Source organism: Helianthus annuus, chromosome 13, assembly GCF_002127325.2.
Source record: "Helianthus annuus cultivar XRQ/B chromosome 13, HanXRQr2.0-SUNRISE, whole genome shotgun sequence".
NCBI lineage: Eukaryota > Viridiplantae > Streptophyta > Magnoliopsida > Asterales > Asteraceae > Helianthus > Helianthus annuus.
Genome location: NC_035445.2, coordinates 172,272,106 through 172,298,898, shown reverse-complemented (window position 1 = coordinate 172,298,898; position 26,793 = coordinate 172,272,106). Strand labels below are relative to the sequence as shown.

The window sequence follows — 26,793 nt, the reverse complement described above, 5'->3', positions numbered from 1 at the left end:
TCTATTTTGAATACATGTTTGTTTTTAATAAAGTTTATACGGGAATGTCGAGGAAAAAATTAGTGAATGTAAGTTATTAAAAAATATCAAATTAACTAAAAAAGAAATATGATTTTGAAAAGGAAAAAAAAGTTATTAAAAATAGAAAATAAATGATAGAGGAAATATGGTTTAAGAAAAAAAAAATGAAAATATGTTAAAAGTTAAAAGTAATTATAATACTTAATTACAATATTAAAAAACTATATATTATAAATTTAAAATCACTATTCATGATTTTTCGTCAACAATATATATAATATATTATAAATTTAAAATCATTATTCATGATTCTTTGTAAAAGGTATATATAATAAGATTTTTTTTTAAAGAAAACCAAACATGTTGGTTTATTTGAAAATTCCATTCATATTTGCCAAGTTACATCAAAACAAAAGGTAGACGGGCAACAAGCTGCGCCGCCACCCCTTTCTGAATGTCAAACCCTAATCTGCCAAAGACAAAATCTCGTCCCCTTGGTGCCGAGCAATTGTTGTGGATGACCCGTTGGACCCTGGTCAGGAATTGGATAGCTTCTGGCGCTAGAGAGTCAAATGTGTCAAAGGCAAAAGGGACAAAAACATGCTGGTTCTCTGCACAGGCTTTAGCGTGCTTGTCAACTTTCTTCGATTCTGCCTTTCTTGCTGCTTGACCAGCTACAAACCCGTTTTCCCTTAAGCCAACCAGAGGGGAAACCCCCGTGAGGTCAACACAAGCGTGTTTCCCCCTAGCCCAACCAAAGACGAGCAGATCTGCTGGTCGCAGAGTAGATCTCCCTTCCATGGGGTCCGTAAGATTTTATAAAAATATATATATATTTCTTTATTTACGTATACTCTAATGTTATAGATGTGTGTTTTTGTAGTAGTGATGATATTACAATGAATTGTCTTTAACAAAAACTAAAGAGACAATCTCTAGATAGAGATCCGATAATTAGTAGCTATGATGCATCGCCCATTAACATTGGCTGTCAAATAATGAAAAGAACTACTACATTATAAATTTTCATCTATATTCTAAGTGTTATATAATGTATGTTGCGTAATTAGGGTTGAAACAACTCACGGGTGATTTTATGTTTTTGACCATACGTGATTTCTTTTTCATGCGTAACTAGGGTTTGAAAATTATAACGTGCGTAATTTACAAAAGAACATGCGTAATTAAATCGCGTACCGGTCGCATGTTAAGGGGCTATTGTACCATAACCCACTTCGGATTCCAATACGACCAGTTTGTTTGCAATTTATATCAATGTTAAACTCGGTAATTATGTTAAGTCATTATTAGTATTGTAAGCAAACTAATTATTTATAAACTAAGTTGCAATTTACGTCCTTTAAGTTTAAGCCAAATTGCAAACGACATCCTTAACTAATGAAATTACATTAGATGTTCTTTATGTTAAGGTGTCTTATCAGGCGTTGTCCTTTTGCCCTAACCCAGTTAGTTTTTATGTTAACTCTCAACACGTGTCACTCGCATGAGGGCATAATGGTGATTTTCACTTAGTATCTAGCTAAATTGCATTTTACGTCCTTTAAGTTTCAACTAAATATCAAGCGTTGTCCTATAACTAACAAAATTACAACGGACTAAAGAACGACGCCTGAAATTAGGTTGAAATTTAAAGTACGTAAAATGCAATTTACTCAAGATATCGAGTGAAATTGACCATTGTGCCCTCATGTGAGTGGCGCGTGTCAAGAGTTAACAGAAAAATATTAGCTAGATATGGCAAAAGGACATCGCCTGATAAGAATCAATAACATAAAGGACATCCAATGTAATTTCGTTAGTTAAAGAACAATGCCTGCAATTTAGCTTAAACTTAAAGACGTAAATTGCAATTTACTCTTATTTATATTACAAAAGGCCCTGGTATTAAGGTCCGTTTTAGACCCTGGAAATCTATCTGGAATAGGTTGAGCCGAACTGTCTACAACGAATTGAAATATGTATGTATTGAAGTTTTATCACCAACCATTCCATCATGTTCCTTCATATAATGCGGCTATGGGTATGGGGATGGCGGTTTGAGTCATGATTGCCACATAGGACCATGGAACCAACTATTTAAGTTATTCTTACCGTCACTAGTTGTGCAATAAGCATACCTTTTGTTGTTAGTTAGTATATTACTTATTGCAACAACAACAACTATACCCAGTATATCCCACAAATAGCAGACTATTGGTAGGGTCTGGGGGAGGTGGGATGTAGGCAAACCTTTCCTCTATTCAAGAATAGAGAGGCTGTTTCCTGAGAGACCCCCGGCTCCAAAACAACCAACAGACAGATAGACGAAAAACGGGTAAGTAAATCACGTAGCAGTAGGCAGATAAGTCATCAGTAAGCAACATATATGCAAATATACAAGAATACAAGTAATCATCATATATGCAAATTACTTATTAATATTAATAATATATTTGATCACCCGATTAGTTGAGAGGATTTTGCCATCCTGTGTACTCAGGGGCGGACCTAGCATAGAACAAGGGGCAACCCCCGTTGCCCCTTGACGCTCCGGTGGTAGTGTAAAATTAGTGTAAATTTTGGAAAAATTTGACGTTTTTCCGATTTCGCTGCTCCTTTTTATAGAACGTTGCCCCTTTAAGTTTTTTCTAGATCCGCCACTGTGTGTACTTGCATTCAAACACAAGCACATTTCTTTTCATGAAGAACTAAATTGTTTACTAACAAAAATACTAACCATATACAAACCCATGACTACAACAGGACATTCTTTTAGGACATTCAACATTTCCGTTATTTTCGTGTGATAAGAAGCCAAAGTGTGATAACGGGTCTCAGAGAACCACGAATAGCAGACAAGTTTGTAAACACTTAATCACTTATCTTGATGACGGACTGATACTGTTAGATCGAGTCTTTTGTTCATTGCCAGATGTTGGGTGCCCGTTTAACGATGGGTCCCTAGATGCAGCCTCTTTTTTCATAAGTAAAGTTTCTTGAATCTTCTTCTCGCTTGTCATCGCCTCTTGTACATTTTCACACACGCGAATGCAGAGCTCGTCTAGAGAAAGCATCTGAAAAGGCTCTTCAATGAGAACTCCCACCTACAAATTATCATCTAATAAGGTTCATGTTTGACTTTAAAAGTCAAATTGATTGATAAACACTTCAGAATTGGTTAGTAATGTTTCAATTTTCAACCACATATTTGATTATTACGCATTTACGCTACATCTAGCAATTTCTTGTATCCAGTGTGCAATGTGATCCATTAAATGCAATGTTGACCTATGAAGTCAACAGAAAAGATATAAAAATGCAATGTTATCTACTATCCAGTTATTATAAGTTTATAACTCTCACCCGCAAATACCCGAATCAAGATATATCTACATTATCCTTATATACCAAAATTAAATAAATAGAAATTGAAAAACACAGTGTTTGACTTTTGAAGTCAACAGAAATGATATAAAAATGCATCCTTTCTATTTCCATCCCGAATTACGATAACCTATATTAAAATTAGAGTAAAATGCACGGATAGTCCTGTGGTTTGGTGAAATTTCACCTTTAGTCCTCAACTTTTTAGAATTACACTCTTAGTCCCTATGGTTTGACAAGTTGTTACTTGGATAGCCCCTAAAGCGGATGAAGGTTAGGGGCTGTTTGCCAACATCTGAATGGTTAAGTGCTGAATCAGTAAGAGGTCTGAACCATTAAGTGCTGAACCAGTAAGAGGTCTGAATGATTAAGAGCCTGTATAATGCTTAACCGTTCAGAGGCAAATGTCTGACCAATTCAGATTAGAGGTCTTAACCATTCAGACTCTGTATAAATCTTAACCATTCAGAGGCAAATGTTTGAACCATTCAGACATCTGCTCGTGAAACAAACAGTCTGAACCATTAAGTGCTGAACCAGTAAGAGGTCTGGACCATTAAGAGCCTCATTAAGAGGTAAACAAACAGCCCCTTACTCGGATAGTCCCTGTGGTTTGACAAGTTGTTACTCGGATAGCCCCTATGGGTTGACAAGTTGTTACTCGGATAGTCCTTGTCATTTCACACCCACTTAACTAGAAAAACTAACCTCCACCCGCTTTGGGGAGTATCCGAGTAACAACTTGTCAAACCACAGGGACTAAAAGTGTAATTTTGAAAAGTTGAGGACTAAAGGTGAAATTTCACCAAACCACAGGGACTATCCGTGTATTTTACTGCAAACAGGAACACATTGGGACGAAGTTTCAAACGGAATCGATATATGACAATCTTAAACTTGATAAGTCAACTAGTTTCAATTGAAAAATTAGTTCTTTTAAGTTTTAACCATCAAGAGTCAAAGAGAGAGAGAGAGAGAGAGACCTCTTCGATGCAGAATAAAGAAGCCGCACTAACAAATGTAGCGGGAACCACAATCCAGTTACAATCATCCCAGAGTATAATCGGGAGTGTAAGATGCCATAACACAAGAAATCTTGAAGTCAAACGTGTGTAAGAAAGAGGGATGGGAATGCCCACAATTTGTTCACAAACACCGATACCTTCATGTAAACAAGTAACTTTCGATTCCTGCGATTTCATGTACAAACATTTACTATCGTATACCATTTGACTTTCGGTCAAATCTATAACTTCTCGGTTAGAGTTTAGTCAATTTACCAATAAAGTCCGCTTTGTCTCCTCTAAATCAAGCAGCTTCATACTTTGAGAGATGAACTGGATAAGGCAGCGCGGGTGATGATTTGAACCGAGAAGTATTTCAAGATCATCATCCTCAAGCAGATCTTGAAGCTCTCTTCCAATATCAGATTCGTAAACCAAATGGCACTGCATTCAAAGCTTAAAGATTCTTAATAACTTGCTCAACTACAAGATCCCAAACATATATATGACTAAAAACTACTTGTCATTATAGGGTAATAACAACTGAACGGATTTGGGCCCGGGTATTGATAATCACTGTCCAATACCCAATATTGTATAAATCTTTTGTTGGTCGTTCAAAAAGAGATAGTGAAACCGTGTCCTATACCCGGCCCAAATCTTGTCAGGTATTGGGTATACTAGTTATTTGTAAAAAAAAAATACATGTTCGGCTTTTGATATACATTTCCTATTATGTTAAGTACGGATTTTGATATGCATTTCTTACTATGTTAATTTTAGTATAATTTTATTACAAAAGAAATTTAAAAATATATAAACTAAAATGAGTCGATTAGTAGATGGGCAAATCCCGATACCATACCATACCGTCCCGATACCGACAAATCCCGATCCCGAATTTTGTGAAAAGTAGGTACCGATACCGATACCGAAATACGTCGGTTCGGTACGGTGTCGGTACGGTGTCGGTATTTTGAGGGTAAAATTCGGTATTATACCGATACCATACCGTACCGATACCGAAAAAACCTAAAAGTGGATACCGAAACCGGTACCGAAACCGCTTCGGTATGGTATTATCGGGATCGGGATGGGATCGGTATTTGATACCACTTGCTCATCCCTAATTTTATTGTCTAGGTAATCTACTAAATTTTAGTAGATTACCTAGACAATAAAATTAAATAAAAATAAAAAAAAAATGTTTACGGGAGGTATAGCTCAGGTAAACAGATAGTTGCTAAGGGCGAATAGCGATAAATAGCGGGCGGCTGTTTTATAAATAGCGATACACTAGAAAAAAATCTAAAAATTTTATACGTATATTATATATGCTATTTTACATGTATATTAAACCAAAACAAAAAATCCAGTTATTTTATAGCTATATTTAATTGCTATTTATATTAAAAAAAAGTGTCGCTATTATCGCTATCTATCGCAACAACCCGAATAGCGAGCCTAGACCTATACACTACGTAGCGCACTATAGCGATCAGTACACTCGCTATTGAAAACTATGAGTCAGGCATCACCTAAAACCATACCGGTCCCATCGCCATGAAAACTTTTAAAACTAATTCCATACGTCCCATGCCCAAATACCCGTATATAGTATATAATAGTTGGTTTGTTAAAAATTACTCGTATAGATTTTCAAATACACTTTCTACCATTTTAACTTTCATATAATTTTATTACCTAAGAAAACTAGAGATATATATAATATAGAGTTAATTACTGTTTTCGTCCCTGTGGTTTTTCAAAATCACTATTTCAGTCCATTAGTTTAAAAATTGCGATTTCAGTCCCTGTGGTTTCACTTTCGTAACCATTTTAGTCCACTTCGTAACCATTTCAGTCCCTGTACTTACAGAATAAATGGATTGAAATGATTACGAAAGTGAAACCATAGGGACTGAAATGGTTACGAAAGTGAAACCACAGGGACTGAAATCGCAATTTTTAAACTAATGGACTGAAATAGTGATTTTTAACAAACCACAGGGACGAAAACAGTAATTAACTCTATAATATACTAAAAATACCGGATTAGTAGACATAAAAATATAATAAAAAAATGTTTACACTATGGCTCGGGTAAACAGGTATGCATGTTTCTTTCGGGTAATCGGGTCAGGTATCTCTTAATAGTTAATACCATACCTATCTCACACCATGAAATTTTTTAAATCTAATCTCATACCCGTCCCATTTCAGGTTTATTTCGTTACCATCCTACTAATCAATTACAAACCTTAAGCGCAACCGGAAACGCCATAATATACTGCAAAAGCGCAGTCTTAACCAAACAATCCTCCTCCTCCACACTAACCATCACCTGCCTAGCAAAGTCATTCGTCCCCGAAACCACCTTACTCCACGCCTTCCTCCCTTCCTCAAACCGCGAATACGACGCCTCGGTTCTAAACACCAACAACAACGCCAACGCCGGCGCCGTCAACTGGTACGGCAAACTCGACGCTCTAAGCACCGGAAACACCTCCGGCAACAAATGCCACACCACCGCCGTGTTATAACTCGCCACCACCGCCGCCACCGACGTAAACGCAATCACCGGCGGGACTAACGACAGTATAACCCTAGAATTGAGACTAGATAGTAAATGTCTAAGGTGGCGTACGGAGCTCCGGTGACGGATCCAGTCGGAGTGTTTGTAGAGTGGGCGTGGTTGTTTCATACGCCGTTCTTTAATCCCGTCGGCCCAATCGGGGATTGATCGGAGAATTGAGAGGATTGTAATGGGTTTTGGTGGGGGTTGGTGGTTAGGGTTTTGAGAACAGAGGATTTTGGAGGTTTTGGGGGAGAGTTTGAGGGGGATTTGGAGTTTGAATTGGGAATTTAGGGTTTGAAATGGGGGTTTGAGGGTTGTCATTTGGGGAAATTAGGGTTTGAAGGAAGAAGAAGAAGAAGAAGAACATGTTGAGAAGAAGTTTGAGGGGAGTGGAGTGCAGGGTGGTTAAAAGCAGTTGTTGTGTGAATGAGAATTTTTTCTAAATATTTTTTTAATTAATTATAAATTAAGGGATAATTTTGAGGTTACCAACTACCTAACTGTACAATTTTGACAATCAACTTCATATGGGTGGTTAAAAGTTAGTTGATTAGGGGTTAGGTAACGAGTTAAATGTCATTTTAGTCCCTGTGGTTTAAGTCATTTTGTCAATTTAGTGAAAAAGTTTTATTTTTTATTTGTGGGTTAAAGGTTTCACTGTTGCCATTTTAGTTCATTGGGTTAACTTCATTCATTATTTTTGTTAACGAGAAGGATAATTCGGTCATTTTATATGGTCGAATTGCCCTTCTAGTTAACAGAATTACATATAAAATGATTGAATTGTTCTTCTCGTTAACAGAAATAATAGATGAAGTTAACCAAGTGGACTAAAATGTCAACGTTGAAACCTTTTTGGACCCACATGTGAAAAAATAAAACCTTTGGACTAAACTGGCAAAATGACCCAAACCACATGGACTAAAATGGCATTTAACTCTATTGGATTTAGATAACTTCAATTTTCATAAATTTTAGCATTTTCAACTTTCGATTTGTATCACATGACTTTCAACCTATTTTCCTCTTGCTCTTCCAAACTAACTGAACACTAATTCAATTAGTTTTTTTTTTTTTTTTTAATGTGGCACTTGTGTGGTGATAAAATTATTAGGGGAATAGGGGATAATTTTGAGGTTACCTACTACTACCAAAGTGGAATATAATGATGATCAGCTTTGGTGTTGAACAGTGTTAAATGTTGGTTGATTTGAACACTTTAGTGGTTAGGTAGCTAGTATTATGGTATGATATGATATTTTCTTTTGAGTGATTTTAAATTTTGTTATTGAAATATAAAGTAAGTTAAATAATATTTAATTGTTCACAAAACGAGAAAATTATGTTGAACAAAATCATTTGTGATGTCTAGGACTCTAGGTCATAGTCACCTAATTCGTGGTTCGCTCCGGTTTGGGTATGCAGTTCGGGTTCGCGATTCGCTAGATAGCGTGAATTCGGTACAGACGGGGTAGGTTCATTTCGGTACGATCCGGTATGCTATTCCGATACGGTGTACCATTTATAATGTTCATTTATATTTTTGTGTATAAACTTATAAATTTGAAGACCAAATGTAAACTAGTGAAGATAGAGGGGGTTAAATGTTAAAATAAAACAACTAGTTTTACACTTTATATGTAAAAATTTAAAGCTTTACAGACTAAATATAAAGTAGTAAAAGATGGAGGGGTTAAATGTTAAAAGTTTCTAAACTTATTTAAACCTAAAGCTGAAACCCAAGTTACGCACATCTGCTATTCTCCTTCTTCTTTCCTGCCGATATTGCAGCACCGGCACCAGGATTCTCTGTCGAGATTTGCTATTTGGTCGATAATTCAATGTGGTCGAATCACCTTGTAGTGGCTTCAGTTGAAGTTGAAGCTGAAGCTCTGGAAACACGAATTGGAACGATCCAAATGAACAAATTGAAACGACGAATCAAACCCTAAATTCGGGAATTGATAGCGAATTGGGTCGTATACGAATTCCGTACCATACGAAATGTACCAATTCGAAATTCGTGCTATTTTGGGCGAATTCTGTGACTATGCTCTAGGTAACTTGAGGGTGGTTTTAGAGCAGTGAAATAAAGCAAGAGTTTTGGGTTTTTATTTTCGTAGGGCGCTCAAATTCTAGAAGAAGAAGTTATATATAACTATATAAGTAACATGGGTTTTGGGATTGTTAGATATGGAATCAAAAGAAACTTATTTTGAATTTTTTTAACGAAAAGGGCTCCAAAATTGTTATTCTCTTTAGGTCCCAAAAAAGTTCGAGACGCCTTTTAGCTTACATACTCCATAACAAACCGGTGGAGACGGATACGGAAGGCAGGGACAAAGCCAAAGGGGTTCAAGAGGATCTACTGAGTACTGACCCCAGTCTTCGAAATTTGTTGAATTTTTATATATTAATATACAATCTTAAACTTTAAAAAAGGATAATGTGATTGGACCACCTAGCTGTGACCAGTAGAGCTAAAAAAAAGCTTATGATGACCCTTGTTAGAAGTTCTAGTTCCGCTACTGAACTGTGTAAGAGTGGTACCGCAGATGACTCCAAATGTGTTGCGGTTTGTATAAAAAATTTAAAATATATGATACAAAAAGTGTGTACAACACTTTTTTACACTTTTAAAAGTTATAGAATACCAAATAAAGCTGAAAAACCAAGAAACAAAGAGAGGGAAAAATGTTCATTATGTAAACAAACTACAAATGTGAGTTCTTGCTTGCTTTACTATCAGAACCATGTAACCAAAAAAATCAACATAAAACCCAAGGGCAAAAGCGTCATTTCGACACATACGAAGGAACCGAACCATCTTTCATCGGTTCTCAATCTCATACTTCATTTAAAAGATACAAAGATCCAGTATAAATACCAAAGATTTACAGTATGCTACAACGGCAACAACTTGGTCATTGTCCATGTGTAGTGAGTCCGGTTTTCTTGGCTTCAAGGGTGGCACCCTCCTTAAGTGCCACATGGGCTTCGGTTTCCATTTTAAGGGCGAAAAGTGCGGCGGCTTGTAGATATGAAGCAATGTACCACACGGGTGAGATGACTTGCGCTTGCATGGCATCACTTAACGCCTCTTGAGGCATGTCGTTCATAAGGTAAGATAAACTACGCCTAGCGTATACAGTTGGAGATACCGTTGGTCCATGTTCAATGAACTGCAAAGAAAAGAAATCGATACATTGTTTACAACTTACAAGAATTCAACTATATGTAAGTGTATAAGTATATGTATATGTAGGGGCTTGTTGATTCTAGAAGAGTTAATTACTGTTTCGTCCCTGTGGTTTGTCAAAATCACTATTTCAGTCTATTAGTTTAAAAATTGCGATTTCAGTCCCTGTGGTTTCACTTTCGTAACCATTTCAGTCCACCTCGTAACCATTTTAGTCCCTGTACTTACAGAATAAATGGATTGAAATGGTTACGAAAGTGAAACCACAGAGACTGAAATAGTTACGAAAGTGAAACCACATGGACTGAAATCACAATTTTTAAACTAATGGACTGAAATAGTGATTTTTGACAAACCACAGGGACGAAAATAGTAATTAACTCATTCTAGAACCACAAAAAAAAAAAAAAAAAAAAAAAAAAAAAACCTTAAAAGAACAACTATGGGCCATAAAATTATATAAATCAAGAAATTGGATTTCTTCCCATGTGAATTATAATTTATTTTCATGTGAATTATAATATAATAACATGTGAAGAAAAGTTTTCCATCATGATTAGTTATTTTTACTCAAGTTTCTTTGTGGTTCTTATATGGACTTTCTCAAGCGTATGCGGTATGCATACGAGTATGTATGTATGTAAGAAAAATACTTGGGTATAGCACTGAATTGCGGTTGTAAAGTCTTTGTGTCGAAATGCAGCATCACCCTTCTTTTTCGAGTTTAGTGACTCTTGCATTTGATCAGTCCACATTTGAAATGAGAGCTGAAAATGTAAATAAAATTATTATTAACATTTTTGATCATTTTCAAGAACAAAAGGGTAAATCGACGACTAAACCTCGGTTGTTTGTCCTTCGTCGTCTTTATACGAAAGCTTTTCCATGACCACATGAATTGCAGTAAAATCCATTCTTAAACAAGCTTCACCAAGTGGAGATCGAGGTGAGAACGAAGTAGTTGTTTGAATTCCCATTAAAGTGTATGAAGGAACCTAAATGTAAAAAAAGAAGTAATTTTTATATAAAACGTCGAGCCCAAGCAATTTTCAAGACATCATCGATCCCAAACACATGTAATTTTTATAAAACATTGATTTGGTTTGTGTTATCTTAAACGGGTCAACTTGGTCAAATAAAAAAATTAGCTAAAAGGGAAACGGACAGAGAGTCTATTTTTAATGCATACAACCTCCTAAAATGTAAGATAGTATCCGTTGATGCTAACAAATGTCTTGTTCTAACATGAACCCGTTTTGATCGTCAAATGAAGTTGACACTTATGTTGATGAACAACCAACGATGCGATGGCAAAAAAATGCCGGCATTTTTAACAAGGAAAAAATACCAAACTAACCTCGGTCTCCTTTTGAAGAGAAATAAGAGCAGCCACTACCGATTTTGGATTTGGACGCTCTCGGGGTTCATATTGTAAACAACGAGAAGCCAAACGCACCAACTCGGTTCCATCATCATTAGAGAATTGTCCCTCTAGACATGAATCCGTAAGCATTTGAAGGTTTCGGTCCCTTATTAAGTCAAGAGCCTAAGTCAACATACCAAAAGTCAAAGATATAAAACACGATAATATTAAATGCGGATAACGGGTTCATAATTAGTCAAAACGCATATACTTACATGGCTAGGAGGTATATGTTTCCCACTAAGAAGATCAAGCAAAAGAGTCCCGAAACTATATATGACGCTTTCTGGCGTCACCCTCCCTACGAAAGAAACACGCAAGGTTGTCGATACTTGACAAATTACTAAAATACCCTTCAACGAATATAAGCATACCAGTCCTCAAATACTCGGGTGGTGTAAATGCAAGATTAGTACTATAACTTTTCCCATCCCTGCTATTCTTCATAAGCCCGAAACACGAAAGTCTTGGATTACCTTCCTGTAGGAGTTTAATGCATAATTAAATGGAGAGTTAATTACTGTTTTCGTCCCTGTGGTTTGTCAAAAATCCCTATTTCAGTCCATTAGTTTAAAAATTGCGATTTAAGTCCCTGTGGTTTCACTTTCGTAACCATTTCAGTCCCTGTGGTTTCACTTTTGTAACCTTTCAATCCATTTATTCTGTTAGTACAGGGACTGAAATGGTTAAAATGTGGACTGAAATGGTTATGAAAGTGAAACCACAGGGACTGAAATCGCAATTTTTAAACTAATGGACTGAAATAGTGATTTTTGATAAACCACAGGGACGAAAACAGTAATTAACTCTTAAATGGATCTAGCAAATATTTTTAGAAAAAAAAAATCAAAACTTTACCTCGTCAAACAAGACACGGTAAGCGTTGAGGTCATGATAAAGAGCACGACCTTTACTCGTACAATATTCAAGAGCTTCTGCAAGATGTAGAACAACGCGTAACCTCATCGCCCATTTCATCGGTTGTGATTCCCCTAGATTAATGGAGATTATACTTTGTAAGCCACTATATTACAAGAAACAAAGGGGGAAATTTCAACATGTTTGGTGAAATGGGTCATCTTTGTTGTGTGTGTGTGTGTGGGGGGGGGGGGATAATGCACGGTCCTCCCAACCGCCAGAGTGATCTCACTCCGGGAGCCGCTACCCGACCAAGCTAGCTCCGCAGTGACTTCCCCATGCCGAGTTCTTACCCTGGGCAACTTATGCAACTCCCAAGACTCGAACCCGGTACCTCTGGGAAGAGGTGGGTGTCGGTGGCCAACAGGGCTACCCCAGTTAGTTAATGGGTCATCTTTGTTGCTAACAGGTAAAACTAAAAACTTAACTAACAAAAGGGGTCCAACAGAACAAACGGTTTAAAGATTACGAAATGCATACTCATGTGTTTACAAACCTCCCACATTGTTTTAAGAGTAAAATGCCACTTTCGTCCCTGAGGTTTGACAAGTTTTGCGACTTTCGTCCAAAGGTTTTTTTTCCGCATCTGGATCCAAAAGGTTTGAAATCTTGCCATTTTCATCCGGCTCGTTAACTCCATCCATTTTTTTCTCAGTTAAGTCAAGGGTATTTTTGTCTTTTTTGTTAACTTAAAGGGCAATTCGGTCTTTTTCACTTTATGTACAAGCATTTAGCGTAATGTACAAGTATTTAAAATCAGTGGTGGACCCAGAAATTATTTCATGGGGGTGCGAATGAAGGGTTTAACCAAATTTTCAAGGGGTGCGATCGGGATTTTTGCCTATAAAATACACAAAAAAAAAATTTACGGGGGGCGCCCGCCCACCCACGGCTTGCCTTGGGTCCGCCTTGTTTAAAATACCGAAGTACCCTTTAAGTTAACAAAAAAGACAAAAATATTCCTGAATTAACAGAATAAAATGGATGAAGTTTACGAGTCGGATGAAAATGGCAAGATTTTAAACCTTTTGGATCCAGATGCGGAAAAACAAACCTTTGGACGAAAGTCGCAAAACTGGTCAAACCTCAGGGACGAAAATGACATTTTACTCTTGTTTTAATTAAAAGAAAAATTGGATCATTATTTGAATACCAGTTTTTTAAGGACTAAATTTATTAACAGGTCAACCCGACATGGTCCGTCTTGACCCACCTAAATATTAACCGTCTTGACCCATTACCTAACCCGCCCAATTCGCCACGTGTAAAACAATAACAAAGAGGCGGGGACGTCCTTACAGTGAAAAAGATGTTTGGCGAGTGTGTTATTGGGCATGTATTCAGCAACAAGTAGCCTCTCGTCATCTTCGTAGCAGCAACCAAGAAGATTCGCCAGCCGAACGTTATGCAGCTGCCCCACAGATCTTGCTTCTTCCTGATGTTTTAAACATAACATTCTCAAGTTCTAATTAATAACGGTCCATACTCGTTATGAGTACAAGTAAACCTCGAATAGGAAGTAAAATCACTTTATGCCAAAACAACATATTTAAAGACTTAAAATTCTATTAGAGTAAATTGTCATTTTCGTCCCTGAGGTTTGACCACTTTTTGCGACTTCCATCCAAAGGTTTGATTTTTCTCATCTGGGTCCTCGTGGTTTCAAAATCTTGTCATTTTCATCCCTAAGGTTTGGCAATTTGTTGCGACTTTCGTCCATCGAGGTTTGGCCCTCGGTAGGGGTGTAAACGAGCCGGGCCGAGCCCGAGCTCGGCTCGTTAAGTTTTTATGAAGCTCGAGCTCGGTTCGAGCCTACTTCTTTGAGCTCGAGCTCAGCTCGCGAGTAAAACCCAAAGCTCGAGCTCGGCTTGACTCGGCTCGAACGATTTTGAGAACAACCTTAAACGAGCTAAAAGCTCGGCTCGAGCTTAGTTGAACATCGCTTAAACGAGCCAAAGCTCGGCTCTTCAATGTTATCATCATTATTAATATATTATATATAAAAAAAATAAAATTTTTTATAGGCTCGTTTAGGCTCGTGAGCCTAAACAAGCTTTGTATTTCAGGCTCGAGCTCGGGCTCGTTAAGGCTCGGCTCGTTCGAGCTTTTAACCGAGCCGATCACAAGTAGCTCTCGAGCCTCTGGGCTTGTTTACACCCCTAGCCCTTGGGGACGAAAATGACAAGATTTTGAAATCACGAGGACTCCGATGCTGAAATACAAACCGTTGGATGAAAGTCGCAAAAGTGACCAAACCTCAGGGATGAAAATAACAATTTACTCATTCTATTAAAATGCATGAAATTAGAAAACTTTTGTTTAAGGATCTAACAGAAAATATTTGATTTACCACACAATGAGCAAAACATAACACAACTAGAAACCGAGCAAGTTTGACATAGTACCAAAAATTGTCGAGCATCAGGCCAAGCAGATCCAGTAAACCGCTTTACAGCTATCCGCGTTTGATTCTCGAGCTTCCCTTTATAAACGACATTTGGAGCCTTTTCACCATGCTCAGAAACAATGTTCTCAACAGCGAAACCAGATGTCGCGTTTTTAAGTTGCTCCAATGTGAATTCTTTAAATGCATTCGGGTCACTCGCATCCTCATCCTTGTTCCCTGCAGTAATTATAACATACGGGTCAGTTTGGGTTATAACTTATTGCTCATGGGTCAAAACGGTAAAAATTAAAAAAAAAAAAAAAAAAAAAAAAAAAAAAAAAAAAAACTGTTGCCAGAATCAAGTGGTTACAACCTTCATCCTAAATTTAGTTAATTTTTTTTTTTAATCTTAAAATATATTTCATTCCAATAATTTGGGCAAATTACATAAGGATAGCAGGTAGACGAGCAACAAACTGCACCGCCATCCCTTTCTGAATAGAAAACCCTAATCTACTAAAAACAAAGCCTCGCCCTTGAGGGGTCGAAAAGTTGCTGTGGACCACACGCTGAACTCTAGACAAGAACCGATTATTCTGTAAAATTCAAAATAAAATCCCCTTTGACCACCTCCTATATATTGATTTATACATGAATTAACAAGAGATTAACAAACCATTATGCTGAATACATACCAGCTTTCGGATCTTCGGTAACCGATGAATCTTGCGATGAAGCTAGACAACAAGGAAGAAGCTTGGTGCAAAGAGAACCCATGTTGGAAAAATGCTTGCTACATGAAGAAAATTATACAAATGAAAGAACTTTAATGTATGTAACATCATTTGAGTTTAGATTGGATGTATCTAGTCAGTAGTCCTAGATAAGGTCTTCTTCTATGTTGACTTTTCTGCATCACACATTTTAACTTTGAAAATTGACATTATTACTGGTTGTCTTTTCATTACAAAAAATGATTTAAGTGATTAACTACACTTAATTATATAGAAATTATTAGAAAAAATATTGAATCTATATTTAAGAATTTATAGTTTGACTTTTGAATCAAGAAAATAAAAGTTGACTCATTTTTAGCATATTCAACTCAACAAATTAAACACATATCCATATCAAATCTTACATTCATCCTAGATAAATTCCAGCTGTATTATATATAGGGCTGTAAACGAGTCGAGCCAGGGTGGGGTCGAGCTCAAGCTCGAAATTAATTCAGGCGGTGAGTTAAGCCTAAGAACGAGCCAACGAGCCGAGCCATGGGCTGACCCGAGCTTAGCTCGAGCTGGGCTTGGTTACAAAATGAGCCAGCTTGGTTCACGTCATCTCAAATTGAGTTTTTTAGCTAGTTTTTCTCGAGCTTCTTTCGAGCAAGCTACGAGCCGAGCTACGAGTCGCGAGCTTTATGAACAGCCCTAATTATATACATAATATGCATACACACACATAAACATAAACATACCTTGATTCAACTGAATTATTATTATTGAGTAATCAACATAAAACATAAGGGAAGGTCAAAACAAGAAATAAGTTGACAATTTTGTCTGATTACAGATCAATAAAGATGAACATCCAAAATTAATTATGGGAATCCAAAGAGATAAAATCAAAAAAAAAAAAAAAAAAAAAAAAAAAACTAAAAAGAACATAAAGTGATAAAACCATACCTTTGTTATGCAATTGTCTCTTTATTCTTCAAGTCAACTGATAGAAGAAAAAGTCAACTTTCTCCCCTCTTTCTTATCCCAATCACACACACCCAAAAAGAACTTTCACTAAAGTTTCAATTTTTATAAAATCTTTACAAATTCAAACTTAAAATCAAATCCTCTGCTAAACCCTAGTTCCAATTTCCCACAAGATCCACATTTTATCTTTTATTATCCCTGCTCATAACACCTTATCTTTCTTTCAAGATTCAGATAAAACTGTGATTAAAATTCAACAAACATGAAAATCAAACAAGGGTATTGTTGGAAACATAAAAAGATTTGATCTTTCTTTGAGAAAACATAAAATTAACCATAAAGTCATGAACTTTTATATAAAAGTTTTGATCTTTCTTTGAAAAAACACAAAATTAACCATAAACTCATGAACTTGAATGAAAAGTTTTGATCTTTCTTTGAGAAAACACAAAATTAACCATAAAGTTATGAACTTGTATAGAAAGTTTTGATCTTTCTTTGAGAAAACACAAAATTAACCACAAAGTCATGAACTTGTGTATAAAAAAGCATTGAAATACAAATGGGTAATCTTTAATTTTGAAATCTTGGAAAGATGAAGTGATATGTTGGTTGCTTTATGTGAACGGATTACTCTGTTCTTTTGTGGATTTACGCGGGTGGCAGTGGCACATTGATTTGTGATAAAAATTGACATCATATTTAAAGTTTAAATAATATATAAAATAATGTTTTTTTTCCAATATCAATTATCAAGTGGGGCCTATTTAATATTTTTATTGCTATGCTATTAACAAAGCATTAATTTGGTGGTGTTTTTTATGGTTGTGTCATTTGCTATTTGGTTTGTATCATATCTTTCTAGCTCACTTAACTTCTTTTAAACTTTAGTGAGTTTTTATTTTCCTTTTCTAGAGTAATAATAATAATTTTCACTTTTCATGTCTAAAAGTATTAGTAAAAACATAATATAACTTTAATGGTTTAGTTTGAATTTTAATAGACTCTATTCTATAGTTTATACTTTTAGTTTTAATAAATCTTATATTTTATAAATTTATAAGACCATTAGAGTAAATTATTGTTTTGACCCTTGTGGTTTAATCAGTTTAACCATTTCAGCCTAAAAAGAAACCTTTTAACATATTAGATCCGAAGGTTGCATTTTATAACGGTTTTGGCCCCTAACACTAACTTGGTTACTTTTTTGCAGTTAAGTGTAAGAGTAATTAGGTCATTATATACCTTAGCGGTTGTTTTTAATAATTACAAAGTTCTTTAAATATTTAAGAGATTATTAATGTAATTACTCAACCTTTTTTTTATTTCGTTATTTTCACAGTTATTATTTAACAAAATTCGTTTTAAATATACAAATAAAAATGTTTTTTCATTAACAGTTTATTTTTACAAAAGTCGTTTTAAAAATAATTTTTTTATTTTACATTTTGTTTAAACCATCTATCGTTTTTAAAATTTTTCATTTTTATTTGTTTTTTAAAATCGTTCTTTTTAAAATCGTATGTATTTTGAAGTTTTTTAAACACTTCATTTTATACCATTTTTTTAAATCATTTATTTTTTAAACACGTATAAACTACTCACTTTCTAGGTGGTTCATTATTTAGATTTTACAAAACAACGTGTATAAAAAACAAAAGAAATATAAGATTTGAAAAAAAAAACATTCTAATAAAAAGTTTGCAAAATGTCGTTCATTTTTCAAACACTTTTTTAGAATGGTTTATTTCTTTTTTAAATCTTCCATTTCTTTGTATTATTTGTTTATTCAAAATTCGTTATTTTTTCACATTTCGTTTATTAAATTCGTGCATTTTCTAGTTGCTTACACTTGTTAACTTATTTTTTAAGGTTTTGTTTTTTATAAACATCATTTTTTTAATCTTCGTTTTTTAAACCACTCGTTCATTTAAAATCGATCGTTTTTAAATTCCATCGATTTTTTAAATCGTTCATTTTCTAAAGTTATTTTTCCCTAACGGCTATAAGTAAACTGAATATAAAGTTTCAAAAATGAACGATATAAAAAATGGTTCTAAAAGGAACGGTTTAAAAAGAAACACTTTTAAAAATTAATGACTAAAAAAGCGAATTGTTTAAAAAAGTTTAAAAAATGATTTTGAAAAGAACTGTGGCATCCGAGGAAAATCCACAGTCATCCTAGTCAGTTGCTTCATTTTCTTGAGATTGCTAATCAAATTTCGTGACGAAATTTCTTTCAAGTTGGGGATGATGTGACAACCCGAGATTTCAAGGTCTTCCTTTACACATTGCTGGTTTACAATTCTGTTTTCATACTTTGCCTTGTGTTTGCAACTTGTGCATAATTAATAAATGAGTAAGGAATTATTAGGTTTGGTTAATTAAATGAAAACTTATGAACTAACCCCTCGTCACCACCCAACCCGACGAAACTCAGGTCTTTCGTCATCTAGATGTTTCGCCACCCTATTGTTCGACGAAGGATGATCCTTCGTCAAGATGTTTCGTCGCCGAGTGTGGGCTTCCGGCCCAGTTCCTCTGAGCTCAAACTGTCACACCCCCAAAATCCACACGCGGAGTACCACCGCTTGGAGGCGTGACTGACCAGAATCAAGCCATCAATCATATCAAACATAGCATTTAATAGTAAAAGTAATCAATGTAAATCATCCTGACATGATTGATGTTCCAAAACCAAACATCGTTTAAATAGCGGAAGCATAGTATGTAATCTCAAAATAATTATAAGTTCGAATAACGTTCATGAATCCAAATCCCACAACGACCTGCTCCTCCCTGTGCAAGCTCCATAAAGTACCTAAGGTCCTGCAAGGCATGCAGCAAATAATCAACAAACTAGTTGAGCGAGTTCACAGACAATAAGTTCATAACGTAATGCATAAGTATAGCTAGTGGGGGCTTCCCATACTAGTGTGTACTAAAGGTGGGGGCTTCCCATGTTCATCCTGGTTAATGAGGGCTTCTCATTAACGGTACTTACTAGACTAACTTCCGACCATGTGTTCTTCTTTACCGAGAACAGGAAAACGTACAGGGTCACGTAGGCTTTACGTGACGTGCCCTTCCCCGAGGACAGTGGTACGCGTGGGGCTACGTAGGCTTTACGCAGCGTGGCCTTCCGATCTGGAAGCCAGTAAATGGTATTGGGTTACGTAGGCTTTACGTAACGTGTCCTCCCGACCCGGGAGACATATGGCAAATAATCTGGGTTGCGTAGGCTTTACGCAACGTGTCCTGACTAATCTGAGGACGATGGTGTATAGTCTGGTATATGCGTAAGTACGAGTAACACCTTATTCAATAACATATCCAACCCAATTCCCAACCCGGGAATCCCATGCCTTGGCTGTGTGAACTCACCTTGGATTGCTCGGCAGACACACAAAGAGTATAGTAGCAAGTAATGGTCAATCACGTCCTATCATGGTATTTATACAAGTTAGGTTCGGATCACGTACAGCACGTATGGTTACACAAAGTTAAATAATTGCAGCATACAAAGTTCATGGCCCAAACAATTCAATAATGTTGTGCAAGTGTCAATTCGTGCGGTTGGCAAATGGTCCGGGTGGCAGTTCGTGCGGACAGTCAGTCCGTCCGGATTGGACAATCCGTGCGGGTGTCAATCCGCCCGGTTCAACATTCTGTCCGGATGGACGGTTCGTGCGAGTGGCAATCCGTGCGGACTGTCAGCTCGTGCGGATGACATTGTGTAGTCCGTGCGGATGGCAGTTCATCCAGATTGGACCATTCGTGCGGGCAGTTGGTTCGTGCGGATGGTCAGTCCATCCGGATTGACAATCCGTCCAGTCGGAAACTCGTGCGGAACAGTTGGTGTGGTCCGTCCGTGCGGACAGTCCGTGTTATTCGGTCCAACAGTTCACTCGTGCGACCAAAAGGGTTTTGTGCAATTGGTTTCATCATACCCGGTTTACATGTGAGTCGGTTACAATTATTGATTACCTATTTCCTAATTAACATGATTTCAACAAGTTGTTTACCGTGATATCGATCAAACAAGCACATTCAGCATTCAAACACATGAACCCTAATTGAACAAGACATGAACACGAATCCGGTTATCAACAATCTAGCCCATTCACAAACCAATTAACTAAACGATTACATCAATTCAGAACCTGTTCGGCCGATCAACTAAAACAAACATCTCAATCATTCCAGCCTAAGCATGCGATTAACAAACATCTTATTATTACCGATTGCATGAACCCTAGCCAGATTATTTATTAGCTAACATAAAACACATAAGTCCGATCGATTAACAGGTAAGTCCGGTCGGTCATCACACATGTCCGGCCGGTTAACATTCAAATCAACAAAATCGATACTATTTGCCGATTATAATCATGTCCGATCCAACTATTATACTATCCGAATCAATCACAGAATCAATATAACACAATTACACACTAACCGATCAATCAAGAGGAGATGATCCGAATCAAAGTTGTTGTCCGGCCGACTTGGGTTTCGCGAACGAGAGGGAGAGAGAGAGAGTTAGCTTAGAGTTTTTGTGTGATTATGATATTGTTGTAACTAACCAAAGATAATAATCCCCTAAAAGATGTTTGTTTGTTTGCGGCATAAGAGTGGGCCGAGCCCCACATCAAGAGTGGGCCGATCCCAACATAGGGCTGCCCTATGGTCATCGAGTAGGATGTAAAGTCCGAGTGGGCTTGTGTGTGCTCGGTCCATTTAAGTATAGTTAGTTTCAAGTTATATTCACTCACATGTACCATATAATCACAAGCACGCGTTAACATAACAGTATTAAAGTTCACATATTCGAAATACATTCAATAATCATTCGTTTAATCAATCAAATTCACATAGTCGCACAAACGTTACATCAGAACAAGTCAAAAGTTCGAGTTGTCACATTATCCCCAACTAATTGGAAATTTCGTCCCGAAATTTGGTATGCACACACTGAGGAAGCTAGACGAACTGCACCGTTCACTGGTTTTCCTGGGGTGTCACATCCTCCCCCCGTTGATCTGGAATTTCGTCCCGAAATTCCGAAGTAGTAGCTTCAGCCTCAGCAGTGGTTGCCTGGTTCCCGAATAACTGGGGGTACTTTTCTGTCATCCTGTCTTCGCGTTCCCAAGTGTACTCTGGGCCACGTTTGGAGTTCCAACGAACTCGGACAAGAGGGATTCTCTTGTGTTTGAGGACCTTCACATCCCGGTCCGTGATTTCAACTGGTTCCTCAACGAACTGCAACTGCTCGTCGATAGTGAGTTCCTTAAAAGGAATGATGAGGTTTTCATCTGATAGGCATTTCTTTAAGTTCGATATATGAAAAACATTGTGAACTGCCCCGAGTTCAGCTGGTAGGTTCAATCTGTAGGCTACCGGGCCTATTCTTTCTATAATTTCGAATGGTCCGACATATCGCGGATTTAGTTTACCCCGTTTGCCAAAACGTACCACACCCTTCCAGGGTGAAACTTTCAACAATACCCGGTCCCCGACCTGAAATTCCAATGGCCTTTTACGCTTATTCGCGTAAGCTTTCTGACGGTCGCGTGCCGCCGCCATGCGTTGTCGTATCTGAGCAATCTTTTCTGTGGCGTCCACTACAATCTCTGGACCCGTGATCTGACTATCTCCCACCTCTGCCCAACAGAGAGGTGACCGGCATTTACGCCCGTACAATGCCTCGAATGGAGCGGCTTGGATGCTGGTATGGTAACTATTATTGTAAGAAAACTCCACCAAAGGGAGGTGCTTTTCCCAGCCGTTGCCGAAATCGATAACGCATGCCCGAAGCATGTCTTCAAGTGTTTGAATCGTTCGCTCAGACTGTCCATCCGTCTGAGGGTGATAAGCTGTGCTCATATCTAACCTTGAGCCGAAAGATTTATGCATCGCTTGCCATAGTTCTGACGTAAATCGTGCATCGCGATCCGAAATGATAGATGTGGGCACCCCATGCCTTGAAACAACTTCTTTGAGGTAGATGTCTGCGAGAGTGGAGAACTTATCCGTTTCCTTAATCGGTAGGAAGTGTGCAGACTTGGTGAGTCGATCAACGATCACCCATACGGTATCGTTCCCACGCTGAGATCTTGGTAAGCCTGTGACGAAGTCCATGGAAATCTCTTCCCATTTCCATTGAGGTATACTAGGCTGCTGAAGTAGACCAGCTGGTTTCTGATATTCAACCTTAACCCTTGCACAGGTTAGGCACTTGCCGACGTAAGTCGCGATGTGAGCTTTCATACTTGGCCACCAGTATGTTGTCTTGATGTCGTGGTACATTTTATCCGACCCTGGATGTACCGAATAGCGAGACTTGTGAGCTTCGTCCATCACAAGTTCGCGTAGACCGCCATAAAATGGGACCCAAATACGCCCCGTTACATAATAGGCGCCATCTTCCTTTAGTTCCATTTGCTGCCTTGAGCCGCGTAAGGCTTCATCTGTGACGTTTTCGGGTTTCAGAGCTTCCATCTGAGCAGCTCGTATCTGAGTAGGAAGACTAGACTGAATAGTAAGCTGGAGCGCTCGCACGCGCTTCGGTAAGGTGTCCTTTCGACTGAGGGCGTCAGCCACAACATTGGCTTTGCCTGGATGGTACTTGATAGCGCATTCATAGTCATTAAGTAGCTCGACCCATCGTCGTTGACGCATATTCAATTCCTTCTGCTTGAAAATATGCTCGAGACTCCTGTGATCGGTGTAAATCGTGCACTTGGTACCGTACAGGTAGTGTCGCCATATCTTAAGCGCGAAAACAACAGCTCCCAGCTCTAAATCGTGCGTCGTGTAGTTCCGCTCATGAACCTTTAGCTGACGAGAGGCGTAGGCAATCACTTTATCTCGCTGCATCAATACACAACCCAGACCCTGTATTGACGCGTCGCAATATACCACGAAGTCATCCGTGCCCTCTGGCAATGAGAGAATAGGCGCGCTGCAAAGCCTATCCTTTAGGTACTGAAAAGCGGTCTCCTGGGGCTCTCCCCAGCGATAAACGACACCCTTCTGTGTCAGTAGCGTAAGCGGCTGAGCAATCTTTGAGAAGTCTTTGATGAATCGCCGATAGTAACCTGCCAAACCCAAGAATTGGCGAATCTCTGTCGGTGTACGCGGTGCAGGCCAGTTCCTGATCGAATCTACCTTGGATGGATCAACATGGATCCCATCCCTGTTCACCACATGGCCTAAGAAGTGGACTTCACGAAGCCAGAAGTCGCATTTAGAAAGCTTGGCGTACAGCTGTTCCTTCCGAAGGAGTTCCAAAATAAGGCGGAGATGCTGCTCGTGCTCCTCCTGACTCTTGGAGTAAATCAGGATGTCGTCGATGAATACTATGACGAACTTGTCGAGATAGGGTTTGCACACCCTGTTCATAAGATCCATAAATACAGCGGGCGCGTTCGTTAACCCAAATGGCATGACGAGAAACTCGTAGTGGCCATAACGAGTTCTGAATGCAGTCTTGGAGACGTCCTCATCCCGGACTCTCAGCTGATGGTACCCTGACCTCAAATCTATCTTCGAGTAGTAACACGACCCTTGCAGCTGGTCGAATAAGTCGTCGATGCGCGGAAGAGGATAACGGTTCTTCACCGTCACCTTGTTGAGTTCACGGTAGTCGATGCACATTCTGAACGTACCGTCTTTCTTTCTCACGAAAAGTACTGGAGCTCCCCAAGGCGAAGAGCTTGGACGTATGAAGCCCTTCTCCAAGAGCTCTTGTAGCTGCTTAGACAGTTCCTCCAATTCTGATGGGGCTAGACGATATGGTGCGCGAGCTATAGGTGCTGCTCCTGGAGCGAGCTCGATCTGAAATTCGACCTGACGATGAGGCGGTAAGCCAGGTAAGTCTTCAGGAAACACCTGAGGGTAATCACGTACAATTGGAATATCCTCCAATCTCTTTTCCTTAGCTGATGCGTCTGAAACAAGAGCCAAAATGGCTGTGTGCCCCTTACGTAAGCATTTCTGGGCCTTCAAGAATGAGATGATGCCAACCACAGCACCACTCTTGTCGCCTTGAACTTTGAGAGGTTCCTGACCAGAACGAGGAATGCGAAAAATCTTTTCATTGCATAGGATTTCTGCTTGCTGTTGCTGCTGGCGATTCTGATTTGCAGGACGTGGGCTCCTGAATCCTTAGCTTCATGGCCCATCTTGAGACACCTCTGGCAACGTCCCTCGTTGCACTAACCACTGTGGTGTCTGTTGCATTAGTTACACATTGGGTGAATTCCCCGATATCCACTCTGCCCCTGACCACCAGAGGTTGGCTGTCTCGGCTCTGGTGATCACTATTTCTTGCGTTGCTGCTGTGCTTGAGACCGAACGGTAGCTGAACCCTTGCTGGAATACCCATCCCGTTCCGCTTGTTGTCAGTAGGAGTGGCGGAAGTAGCAGAAGTGGTAGCGGTAGTAATGGCGCTGATACAACTAGGCAGCCTGTTCTGTTCCACTGCCCGATCCGTGAGGCGATGAGCAAGACGCTGAATGTCTTGGATATTGTCGATGTTAGCCGATGTAGCATGGCTCTGAATCTCTGAGGCTAGACCCTTGAGGTACAATTTGATACGCTTGCTTGGAGGGTCCATCATGGTTGGACACAAGATGGCTAGTTCGTTCGACCGGTTCGTATAAGCTTCAATTTCTGACCCCGTCATTTTCAAATGGTAAGGCTCCCCTTCTAACTTGTGGATGTCATCATGCGTGCAGTATTCCCTTTTAATGCATTCTTTGAATTCGTTCCAGGGGGTGGCGTTAGCAGTTGCCAACCCTAGTATCCGTACTTGCGTGTTCCACCAGGTTAGCGCGATTCCTACCAAAGTACCAGTGGCGTACTTGACCCTGCGAGCCTCAGGGCGTTCACGCATGAAGTTCTTGAATGTGCCACTGAATGTGCTTGGACGACAGTCCATGATGTTCTGGAATGTGCAGAGAGGTTGATGTGCGTTCTGACCCGTTGCGCGAGAAAGATGGGTCAAGATTAAGCGCGAGAGTTGGGTCACGAGAGTAGGATCTAACGTCCTAGGATAGGTTTGGAATAGCAGGTTATACCTCCTGCTGGTGCGGCTGTAAGCGCCGCAGCAACTTGTTCGTTAATGAGAGCCGTCAACCGGGCTTGAGTCATGCTAAACGTCCAGACATGATCGAACAGTAAAGGTAGCATAAGTATGAATGGTGCGCGAGTAGTGCGATGACAGAAAAGCGTAGGCATATAGGTGTTCTCATGTAATCAAAACATGTGTATCTAAGCGTAATGCGAGTAAAGTTCTAAGCAGTTCTAGCAAACAGGCAATAAACATAAACCTTATTACCTAGGATGTCGAGTCTTGCACGTGGAGCGAAGCGTCGTTGTGGGTCGTTGAGAGCACTTATCTGGTTATAGTCCGGTTTTAATAAAAACGTTTTCCCATATTAAAACCAAGTTCTCTATAACCAATGGCTCTGATACCAATCTGTCACACCCCCAAAATCCACACGCGGAGTACCACCGCTTGGAGGCGTGACTGACCAGAATCAAGCCATCAATCATATCAAACATAGCATTTAATAGTAAAAGTAATCAATGTAAATCATCCTGACATGATTGATGTTCCAAAACCAAACATCGTTTAAATAGCGGAAGCATAGTATGTAATCTCAAAATAATTATAAGTTCGAATAACGTTCATGAATCCAAATCCCACAACGACCTGCTCCTCCCTGTGCAAGCTCCATAAAGTACCTAAGGTCCTGCAAGGCATGCAGCAAATAATCAACAAACTAGTTGAGCGAGTTCACAGACAATAAGTTCATAACGTAATGCATAAGTATAGCTAGTGGGGGCTTCCCATACTAGTGTGTACTAAAGGTGGGGGCTTCCCATGTTCATCCTGGTTAATGAGGGCTTCTCATTAACGGTACTTACTAGACTAACTTCCGACCATGTGTTCTTCTTTACCGAGAACAGGAAAACGTACAGGGTCACGTAGGCTTTACGTGACGTGCCCTTCCCCGAGGACAGTGGTACGCGTGGGGCTACGTAGGCTTTACGCAGCGTGGCCTTCCGATCTGGAAGCCAGTAGATGGTATTGGGTTACGTAGGCTTTACGTAACGTGTCCTCCCGACCCGGGAGACATATGGCAAATAATCTGGGTTGCGTAGG

The 26,793-nt window shown here is 38.8% G+C and overlaps 2 protein-coding genes across 2 annotated transcripts; both read right to left on the bottom strand.

The window, feature by feature from the left end:
• Positions 1-2,691: 2,691 nt before the first annotated feature.
• Positions 2,692-7,357, bottom strand: LOC110900382 (UPF0187 protein At3g61320, chloroplastic). The gene is made up of 4 exons (XM_022147261.2): positions 6,670-7,357; positions 4,686-4,853; positions 4,389-4,595; positions 2,692-3,125 (listed from the first exon to the last, which is right to left on the bottom strand). The coding sequence occupies exons 1-4, from the start codon at positions 7,306-7,308 to the stop codon at positions 2,901-2,903; spliced, it is 1,239 nt and encodes a 412-aa protein (XP_022002953.1). The 5' UTR covers positions 7,309-7,357; the 3' UTR covers positions 2,692-2,900.
• A 2,307-nt stretch (positions 7,358-9,664) lies between these two features.
• LOC110900380 (serine/threonine-protein kinase BSK7) lies at positions 9,665-17,304 on the bottom strand. Its single transcript, XM_022147260.2, has 11 exons — positions 16,599-17,304; positions 15,609-15,706; positions 14,933-15,150; positions 13,827-13,962; positions 12,468-12,601; positions 11,984-12,089; positions 11,825-11,910; positions 11,544-11,732; positions 11,029-11,181; positions 10,840-10,953; positions 9,665-10,169 (listed from the first exon to the last, which is right to left on the bottom strand). The coding sequence occupies exons 2-11, from the start codon at positions 15,688-15,690 to the stop codon at positions 9,912-9,914; spliced, it is 1,476 nt and encodes a 491-aa protein (XP_022002952.1). The 5' UTR covers positions 15,691-15,706; positions 16,599-17,304; the 3' UTR covers positions 9,665-9,911.
• Between the last annotated feature and the right edge of the window lie 9,489 nt (positions 17,305-26,793).

Bases quoted from the DNA above. Each gene is read 5' to 3' on its own strand.
- LOC110900380 (XM_022147260.2), bottom strand. From the start codon at position 15,690: ATGGGTTCTCTTTGCACCAAGCTTCTTCCTTGTTGTCTAGCTTCATCG. The intron at 11,733-11,824 runs GTAAGTATATGC...ATGTTGACTTAG, and splicing joins AACATATACCTCCTAGCCAT to GCTCTTGACTTAATAAGGGA. The intron at 10,170-10,839 runs GTATTTTTCTTA...TTTTCTTTGCAG, and splicing joins CAATTCAGTGCTATACCCAA to TTCATTGAACATGGACCAAC.
- LOC110900382 (XM_022147261.2), bottom strand. From the start codon at position 7,308: ATGACAACCCTCAAACCCCCATTTCAAACCCTAAATTCCCAATTCAAA. The intron at 4,596-4,685 runs GTAAATTGACTA...ATGAAATCGCAG, and splicing joins AGACAAAGCGGACTTTATTG to GAATCGAAAGTTACTTGTTT. The intron at 3,126-4,388 runs GTCTCTCTCTCT...GATAATTTGTAG, and splicing joins CTTTATTCTGCATCGAAGAG to GTGGGAGTTCTCATTGAAGA.